Source organism: Glandiceps talaboti, chromosome 4, assembly GCF_964340395.1.
Source record: "Glandiceps talaboti chromosome 4, keGlaTala1.1, whole genome shotgun sequence".
Taxonomy (NCBI): domain Eukaryota; kingdom Metazoa; phylum Hemichordata; class Enteropneusta; family Spengelidae; genus Glandiceps; species Glandiceps talaboti.
The window spans coordinates 23,993,481-24,004,434 of NC_135552.1; the positions used below are offsets into that span (position 1 = coordinate 23,993,481).

The 10,954-nt window shown below is 35.5% G+C and overlaps 1 protein-coding gene across 1 annotated transcript; it reads left to right on the top strand.

Annotated features, from left to right (window-relative positions):
* Positions 1–1,271: 1,271 nt before the first annotated feature.
* On the top strand, positions 1,272–10,954 carry LOC144434553 (protein saal1-like). The gene is made up of 11 exons (XM_078123020.1): positions 1,272–1,408; positions 2,798–3,180; positions 4,149–4,313; positions 4,926–5,009; positions 5,842–5,921; positions 6,197–6,372; positions 7,496–7,619; positions 8,202–8,284; positions 8,951–9,112; positions 9,766–9,935; positions 10,571–10,954. The coding sequence occupies exons 1-11, from the start codon at positions 1,396–1,398 to the stop codon at positions 10,697–10,699; spliced, it is 1,569 nt and encodes a 522-aa protein (XP_077979146.1). The 5' UTR covers positions 1,272–1,395; the 3' UTR covers positions 10,700–10,954.

The following is a 10,954-nucleotide window of genomic DNA, read 5'->3' on the forward strand; positions in this document are numbered from 1 at the left end:
ATAGTGTAAACATTGGAAGTCCCAAAACAGTACACTGCAAGTTATGGAACTACTAGTAGCTTTCAGAGACATCTCCCTACTGAGACTATAATTAAACCAACATCCATTCAATAGCTTATCACTGTTGTATCAACATATTGCAACAATAGGTTTAGTTGGGTCTATCTTAGTAAACTAAAGCCAAATTACGAAACTAAAATTTGTTTGATTTTTACCTAAATGCTGCCCTTACCTAAAACATAATGAACAATCATACTAGGTGACACATATTTGTGATCACTGTACACCCTATCTTCTTTCCATGTATTATTCCCAGTCATTCAACCCTTATCCACAGCAAATCCATTGTCCGGCATGGCAAGCAAATACACTTGAAGAAAAAGTATATGTATCTAATACAATGTGATAAGTAGCAACTCTTGACTAGAGTATAGATATTTTTCCACTTCTACCCCCCTATTATTAAAGATTAATTTTTTTTCACAGTTCATTGTAGAATTGTATACCTGTTTTAATATCTCAATATTAAAAGATGTTTTCATTTATTATATAATATACTCATATGTCCACGTGAATTTCTTACACAGTGTGTCTGTCTGTGTCTGTGTGTTTTCTGTCACTGTTTGCAAGTTTGTGTAAAATGGAGAGGGTGTATTTCCTTTGGGATGTTGGATTACTGATCAGTGATTATAAGCCAAGAGGTCACATGGACGAGAAATAGATATTTATTTTTTGTTTGTGAATGAGAACAACATCACTACGTTTTTCTATTTGAAAAAAACATTGACTAACAAGGTCCGTATTTGTAACTCAATAATTGCAAAAAAAATAAACAAAATGTGTAAAAGTTTGTTATTGTACGTAAGGTAGTGATTTGTAAACAATCTGGGTATACACAAGTAATCACTATCCAGTCCAGGCTGTGTATGTGTACATCACTTTCCTTATATTGAAACATAACCATGCGTAAATAGTTTGACTATTTCTATGTACTTGTCTTTCTTTCTTTCTTTCTTTCTTTCTTTCTTTCTTTCTTTCTTTTTCTTTCTTTTTCTTTCTTTCTACTCTATTGTAGAATGTTGTAAGACAGAAAGGTGTAGAAAATAGATAAAAGTCATCGTAACTCATCAACATATATGAGGAGAAACTTTTCAGCAGACGCGTCCGAGTCCCGGGGTCCGAGTCCCATTTCGTGCATGCAGTTCGTGCACATTTCGTGTACGTTATTAGACCAACGCCCTCAGCGGTCACATCGCAGTAGTAAGATGGCACCCACCACATCAACATCACAAACACATGCACGATGCCAAAATATTGAAGAAAATACGCCGTATTTTGTAAGTTACAAAGAGTAAAAGAAGAAGATTGACTCGGCAAACGTTGAAATACCTCAAAATGTCTGATGAAGGTAATTTGAAATTGTTGTCTACGAGTGAGAACTAAATGTAAACAATTCGTGCTGTGCAGCTGGGTTGGGATGATGGCAGGATCAGGAAGATCTTTGCATTGTTGTGTACATAAATGAAGCTTTTGGGTGATAGTCAAAATGAGTTCGCAATATTCCTCGTCTGCAGGCAGTATTGATATGTTCCACTATGTATATCGTCGTAGGGTTTTGTATTCTCTCCGTTCGCTTACACAAAACGGCATGGATTTCTATCTTTCGTAGCTCAGATACATAATTTACAACGTGTCACGGGCTGAAGGTCACACAAAAAAGTGCGGGGGGGGGGGGTTAAAACTGTTTACAGGTACAATTTATAGTTTAGTTTATTTTATCACAGCAGTATAGTTTATACATGTCAATAATGTGTGTTGTAAGACTTTTTGGAGCTCTTTCACTTTTGAAGTTGTAAGATAAATATTGAGACACTCCTAATTAATATTGAAAAATAACTTGTAAAAACAAAGTTTAACAAAAACTAATTTTGAGGGTTAGGGTTGATGCATAACTTGTAATCTTTCAAGAGCTTGTAATGTGTCATAATAAGCATCTAATGTCAGTTTATACAGCATGTATTGAAATTGTATTATAAAGTACATGTTGTATAAACTGACATTATATGCTTATTATGACACATTACAAGCTCCTGAAAGATTACAACTTATGCATCAACCCTAACCCTCAAAATTAGTTTTTGATGCCCAATACATATTCATAACTAATTTATCTAAAGGAAATTAGCACTTTAATAGGAGACATAAATATGTTTGAGCATCTAATAAATATTCATGTCTGCTAAGTTGAACTGAATTTAGTTCTCCAAGATCCATTTCGTCCACTGTCTGGAGATCAATCCACAGTAACCTTAGTCTGGATGCTAACTGAGTGAAAGTATAAATCATAACGATACTGTATAGGAACTAGACTATGTGAGTGAAGGTATAAATTGTAACGATACTGTATAGGAACTAGACTACAGTAACCTGAGTAGAGAGAAAAACACAATAACAAAACAGACATTCACAATAAAAGACAACATAGTGAGAATGGTGACAATCCAATGCCATAACAATTCTGACCAATCTAGTATTAGATTCGTGAAGCAAAGGTACAAAACTGAAGAACAATATAGAGGTGAACAAAAGCTCAATGTGGTGTTTGCATGCAATGAATGAAATCTATGTCATGGGAAATCATGAAATGACTCTCCAGAAGCCAAAGTTTATGAAAATACCATTATTTCCTGGAGCGGCATTTCCCTTTAATTAAGACAGTGGGTATGTGAAGACTGTAAGGTGCAAAATTGCTAAGTTTTTTAAGTTTATAATTGTCCTTGTTATTACCTTATAATAGACAGCAATGATTCAGGACCGAAAATAATTCATGGTTCATCTGAAAATACAACAACTACAGTACAAACATCATCACCATCGTCATCCCAACCAGAGGCACAGAAGTCTGCACCACCACATTGCCAATCACAGTCACCAGCTGTAGCAGATCAGAATCCATCACCACAGTGCAGTCAATCATCATCATCATTAGGAGCAGTCATAGACCAAAGTTTTTCACCACAATATGGCCACCAATCACCATCTGTAGCTTTAGATCGAAACCCTTCACCGCCACCACCCACTGAATCAAAGAAACTGGAGGACCAACTTCATGCTGATATCATTGGAGATACAGTGTTTAGTAAACATTGGGTTTTTACCCTTCTCATGAAGCTTATAAAGGTAGGACAATTCCTTATGTTAGATTTGTATAGACTCTGAGTCACAACTTGTATGACTTTGAAACTCATGCTATCAGCAAGAAAACTTTGCAAGTTAGTATAGTAATAAACCAAGACAGTAACTGCTAGCACATTAACATCATTTAGGATCAATATTACAGTGTCTTTGCCAAGGTTTAGGAACCCTCAATAACAGAAGGAGGTTGGAAGGGTGGTGTGTAGGTGTGTGTAGGTGTGTGTGTAGTAGTGTGTCTTGTAAAACTGGCATAGTTTCCCCAACATGCCATAATTTTAGTCAGACTCAGAAACCCAAGTAAAATAACTCTGGTACTTGAAGAGATGTTACCTACAAATGCAGTATCTTTATTGGTATATGTTCTCCCACTGTGGAAAATGTACAGTACTTACTAAGGCCATCCATGTGACAATGGCTTGGCAGGTTTCTGCCAGTGCTTCAAAATTGTTCTATCATCCCTGAGCTTTGATCTTTGAATGACACATTGATACTTTCACATGAAGAGAAGTCACTGATCCCAATATGTGTGTGTGTGTGTGTGTGTGTGTGTGTGTGTGTGTGTGTGTGTGTCAGTATGTTAGATATAAACATGTCAGAATATTTTTCAATGTTGAAGACATGCACATTATATGCCGATCATTATGCAAGCCATTATGCACATTACCATATTGTTGATATGTAAATTGTTATGCAAATTAGCCAAATCCTTGCAATCAACCCTGGGGAGAATACAGTCAGATATGGGAACTTGAATTATATATTTATATCTACACACCACCCTTACCAAAAAAATGCTATGCTGGCATTAAAATGTATCTGACAAACTTCCTTTGAGGTATGCCATAAGGAAGTCATATCAACTGAATGATAAACAAGCATATATACAAGTGTCGTCAAAACTGAATGCTAGCACATTACTTTCAGAGTGTTAATTGTTCTGCTTTCACCTGTAGGAAGTTGACAAGGGTGATGATGATGGTGATGGAGATGATGAGGAAGGGGATGGTGACAAAGAAACATCCTCAAAGTCACAAAAAAGTGGCAGTAGTCATGGTGACGATATTGAGGAAGAAATTGAAAATGAACTTTGTAAGTTATGGGATACATCTATGAATAAGGTATGTACATTATAACCAACTGGTGTATTACTGTAGTGTTTGTTTGCATAGAAATCAGGTCTATGGTATTGAACTAGTACATGACTCTAAGTGTTGTCTGTACCGATTACTCACTAGAGGAACTGTGAGGTATCAGCTACTTCAAGGCCTCCCCCTTTCATTGAGTAACACAGAACATGTTCAAAACTTTTTTCTACAACATAAGCATGTGTCTGCAAGACATTTGTTCCCATGGACACAGAAGCTGTAAAACGTTATTCACACAAAAGAGAAAGTAAACTATTCCACACAAAATACTTTGGTACATAATTTAAAGTGATACTGTTCTTCTAAACATGTACAAAATGTTGTTGCTGTGTGAAGCAATGCCAATAGCAATCGGTAAACTTGTGTGAATATAGTGCAAAGAAATAAACATAGGGAGCAATGATGAGGGGAAAGGGACAATCTGTAAATTACTCAAATAAGACCAGAAAACACATTCTGTACATTTTCTATTAAAATGATATTAACGAATGCTAGCTACTCCACCATCATGTTATCCTTACCAGTAAACAAGTACAAGTTGTACACATATGTAAATTATACTGTCCAACTTTTCCTTCTTCCTAGGACGTAGCTGTGTTCCTACATGAATGGCAGACAGTGGATATTTTGATCAGTGTCATAGAAACAACCAATGCTCCAAGAGCCACAGTAAGTCATATTTACATATTTACAGATATCTGCAATAACTTACACAAAAACAACTGTAAAGGTTCTACCAAGTTTTGCTATAGGTTCATGGGTGTTGGTATTTGTACTCTCCATACTTACACATACATTGCACTACTTGGTTCCTGCATGATTGCTTTCTTATTGTATCTCATAGACTACAGTATGTTTTACATTATGATTACTTTGTAATCCCCCTGCTGCAGGCAAACCTTTATGTAGGACTGCTACAGTGGGTTCCATCAATCTGTGTATCTGTCTGTCCATACCCCATGACATGCTCAAACCAAACCAGACACAGTATTCAAATACTTCATTTTTCAACCGTATAAAAAATGATGGAATGCATGGTGGCCATATTTGTCATAAATTTCACTATAGTTATTTTCCTATTAATAGTACCGGTAATACACACACATACTTGGTGTATCAATAGACTTCAATGGTGTATGATAACTCTTTTATGCTTTCACACTGTGATGGTGGTTCATCTTACTCTCATTTAAAATTATAAAATTTGCAACGTTTTCACTTGGGTCGAGAAACAGAGAGCAATACAGACAGACAGACAGACAGACAGACAGACAGACAGACAAACAAACAAACAAACACTGATGCCCCCATACCTGAGTGAACATGATGCATACAAATGTAGGGTGTTATTGTCTGTTTTTTATATCACTTTCCTACTACAATCACAGATGACTATACAGTAACCCCTTACACAGTCAAACAATCAGCTTCCCAGTGAGTATACCATCCATATTGCAACTAAGCATGCGTTGTTCTTTTATTTTCTATGTTTATTTTGTAGGAAATCTGTGTTGGTATTCTTGCAAATATGGCTTGTCATGAAGAATTAGTTCTTGATCTAAGTAAGAACCCAAGACTCATGTAAGTATAGGCATCACAACCTTTATGTAATAAATTTGTCTGCAATTGGTGCAACCAAACTGATGGGTATCAACTGTATATTGATTACTATGACAAGGTTAACAGGAATGTCATGTTGACAGACACAGGGTATTGCTGTTGTAATTCCCAAAACAAATTTTGCTGTGACAACTAGAAACTTCAATACTGCCCTCTAGAGTTTGATTACTGTCAAATTGGCTTAGAGGGCACACTGAGCATAACTTACAAATAACAACTCTCTTGTTCTTCAACAGTAAAGTTGTCCTGGCATTACTGGAATGTACAGATCCACCAACGTTGGTAGAAACTACAAGACTCATCTACAGTTGTGTGTCACATACACAGTCAGCTCAGTATTGGCTATCTGCAATGAAAGCAGATATCTCTATAGTCAATACTATATGTTTTGTATTACAAAGCTCTACAAATGGTAAGTAATACCGCTATTATGTATATTATACAATGCACAAGCCATTTAGAACAAAAAATCATCGCGTCAGTGCAGTAAGGTCGTATCTGCTATGTAATTGTATAGCAGATACGACCTTACTGCACTGATGCGATTAAATATGGAATCAATACTCTGGTCGTTCTGTGTCATGACAATGCGTGTTTATGTCATGACAATGTGTGTCTATGTCTCTGGTTCTGCTGCTGTTCAAAATATGAGTCAAAACATTCAAAATTGCCATTACTTTCCCTGATTTTTCTTTGATATTATTGGCGCTGGTATGATTATGTTATTCTCCAATATTTTTCTTCATTCAGCCAGAAAGTACTTATGATGTAAGGGTTGTCACTACTTGTCTATCGACTCATGGTGACAAAGGCCCCCTTAGGTCACTTGTATTTTTCTTGGTTGAATGAAGAAAAATATATTGAGGAATAACATCTAATTGTAGTATGTATTGTGATTCTAGTGGTGAGGCTTGTTTTTATCACAACTGAACTGGTTCACTAGTGCTATAGGTATGGTGAAATGTCTATGTGTGTGTGTGGGAGGGGGTGTCTGTGTGGATATGAATGACTTAAAGTCAAAAACCACAAGACTAATATTGCCATGGTATTTGGTGGGACATTACTTAGGGCATGTAAATTAAAAATTGTTCAAATGAAAATGATTGCATCAAAGATGTGTGTTTTGCATCCAAAAACGTTATTTTTGGTATGAAACTTAAACTCTAAAACTACTGGGCAAATTTGTAGTTTGGTGGGGATGTACATAGGGTTGTGTAGATGAAGTGTTGTTTGTTTGTATGTATGTATGTATGTATGTATGTATGTATGTATGTATGTTTGTTTGTTTACTGTACAGGTGAAATAACACAATATGTTAATTTGTTTACTGTCCAGGTGATCTGATACATAATATGTTAATTTGTTTACTGTCCAGGTGATCTGATACATAATATGTTAATTTGTTTACTGTCCAGGTGATCTGATACATAATATGTTAATTTGTTTACTGTCCAGGTGATCTGATACATAATATGTTAATTTGTTTACTGTCCAGGTGTTCTGATACATAATATGTTAATTTGTTTACTGTCCAGGTGATCTGATACACAACATGTCTGATTTGGTTGATAAATTACTAGATGTTGATGATGAACTCCTTGCTATGTGGTCTTCCTCTACTTTACTTCTAGCAATATGTGAAGCTATACAACAAGTCAGGTAATCGAGTCAGGTAGTCAACTCAACAGAAATGAACTAGATGCCAACTGTTAATTATATACCATAGACAAGGATGGGTCTCTTCTGCCCTCATGATCCCCCCCCCCCCCCTCCATTGCCTGTGATTAAATCAATGAACAATGATGATTGCAGCAGATTAAAAAAAAACATACTAGTATACAAATTACTTTGTACTTGTCTGCTACATGTATAACTGCAGTCAATGAGTTCATAAATAGATAGTTTTGTACCTAGGCAGACTTTTGTCAAGGAAACACTGCTACCACTAATACTAGGATACTGAATGCTGATATCACTTCCAAGTTTGGATTTACACTTTTGTTAAGAACAAAGTTGAAAAACTAGTCAGGAGTTGACTGTTACAGTCCAAGATTCACTGATAAAAATCATCATCCTAGGGGGTTTAATCTTCTCAGTATTTGTAGATGTATTCCACACTTTCTATATTATGAGAGACAGTGGTACTTATTTAGTGTTACCAAGTCAACACAAACAGTTAGGTTTATCGTATGTTGTTTGTAATATCAGATCTGTCTATTGTCATAATTACTCTGTACACAGACTAGACAGACCAACAACATTAGAATACTTACTCCATGCATTGCAACTGTTGTCAACGACAGAAAAGGGAGCAGAAGCTATAGGTAAGTCAAATTTATCATCAGATTGAATAAACATCCTGTGTAACCTTTGACCTTCCAACTTAGTCAAAATATGAGATAAAAAAATGTAACTCGTTAATTATTTTTTTACTTTAAAGTGAAACAGCACAATCTGTGTGTTTGTTTAGGTTGGGGAACCTATGTCACAGAATGGGGTGGTCAGGTAAAATTTGTATTATAGTTTCTTCCGTATTGTATTGACATTATTACCCTAAACCAATGCAAAATGAGTTGGAAATCTAGCCAGATTTTACCTACTTACCATCCCTTACAAAAACACTGGTAGAAGGAGTTGGAAATCTAACTAGATTTTACCTACTTACCATCCCTTACAAAAACACTGGTACAAGGAGTTGGAAGCTTAGCCAGATTTTACCTACTTACCATCCCTTACAAAAACACTGGTAGAAGGAGTTGGAAGCTTAGCTAGATTTTACCTACTTACCATCCCTTACAAAAACACTGGTAGAAGGAGTTGGAAGCTTAGCTAGATTTTACCTACTTACCATCCCTTAACAAAAACACTACTTTAATTCACAGAGATGATGTCATTTAAATACAATACTTATTGAATTTAGTAGCATGAAATGATTGATGGTAATTGTACATTTTAAACCTACACTATAACATTTCTTTCTTCGTTTTCAGTTGAAAACAGTAATAAAGTTTGTCCATTGGTGGCAGATTTTCTCCATTCAGTATGCAGTGAGGAGGTAGTAATTATTATTGGTAGAGAAGTAGAAATAGCAGCTGCAATATCAGTTCTTGATATCATATCACAAAGTATGGGCCTTCATTTTCTTGAGAAAGGTAAGTGTGATGTTTAAGGAAGAACTAGTCAATATCAAACCACAACAAAGTTACTGAAAAATTTCTGTAAATTTATCAATAACCTTTCACCCATGATATTGTGAACTGAAGTGATATGGAGTCTCTTATAACAAAATAATGAAGTCTTGACCAACAAATGCCCAAATATGGAATACCTGCACAAACATGTGAAGTTGAATTGACAGCAATTGATTTTGATTCTGTTCCCCTGTTTTACAATAACACTTTGATTCTGTTCCCCTGTTTTACCATAACACTTTGATTCTATCCAAGTACAAACTGTTGTCGTATGGCCGGCATGCATTCTCACGTCCTGCACCCCATCTATGGAATGCACTGCCATTGGAAATACGACAAAAACCAACAGCTAACACCTTCATATCTATTCACCAGAGCATTCTAACTGTACAGTGCCTCTGAACTCTACATTGTAGTGGAAACTGGTGCTTTATAAATTCACTGATTCATTGATTGATTGTTGCATATTCCCCTGTTTTACCAAAACACTTTGATTCTATTCCCATGTTTTACCAAAACACTTTGATTCTATTCCCATGTTTTACCAAAACACTTTGATTCTATTCCCATGTTTTACCATAACACTGTGATTTTCCATGTTTTTCCTACATCAGATCCACAGATTGTGAGCGATACATTAGATATCCTGGATAGTTTAAAAGTTCACTTGAGAAGACGACGACATTCCTCATTAACTGAAGAAGAAGAACTTCAACTTATGCAAAAAGCAAGGATGTTACAAAAAGTTATAATGAGTTTCATGAGTAGTGTCCTACAGGCAGAGGTTGGTGTCATAGTTTTATCACAACTACATTGTCTGAATTGTTTTTAGTCATGTTCGGCATCACCATGTGAAGTGTTCAGTATGTCTTACTTTTTCCAGAACTGTTTTTGGTTTTTTTCATCTGACTTCTTGAATTTTCATATTGATAGGGGTAGAAAATTAAGAACTCAATGGGTAAATACAAAATATTGACCTGAAATTTGTTATTGATATCTATCAGCATTTATTGCACTGTTTGCATTTGTACACTGCTCTAGGGAGTTTTTGTGTGCTGTGTTTAATATTTCCATTGTACAGAGGCCTAAAACATTAACATAAACACAAAAGACTCCCTAGCTTGCCAGCACAACAGAAAGTGACACAATTGTTCAGGTGCTTTGAATATCATTTTCTTTGCATTTGATTCAAGTATATAGAACTGTTGAACACCATTTTCAAACATCAAATGAAAACACTGTAAAAAATGAGGGTTTTTTTGAGAAATGATAACTTTGAACAAATTTTAAAATTTATGAGATGCCAGCAACAGTTGTTGTCATTTATTTAGTTTATTGCTTCTCTACAGGAATTGTTACTGGTACAGTAAATGTTTTTGAAAAATTAGAGATTCAACTTATTTTATTCTCTGTTAACAGGACAGCAATAGGACAGTTTGCAAACAACTGAAGAAATGTGGTGAACATAAAGTTAAAGTTTTGAAAGCAGCCCTTGAGAAGACAAACATTCAAAGAGATATCATTCACAGCTTAGAATGGGAACTCTAGACAAAACACTCAAGAATAATTCATGAGAGAAATTTATGTTTAAAGGGCCATCCACACTTGCTAGGAGAGAAACTTGATTGAAGCTGCATTATTCAAGGTGAAGTTCTGGTGAAAAAGAAAGATTGTGTAGGTTGGCCACTGAGGGCACTGTTCAGGAGCAGCTTTTGGTCACGCTTGAGTAGTGTAGTATACTTTGTACATCAACTCTTCACAGTACTGTACAGCATTAGACAATGACATTTTCAGATAACTCAT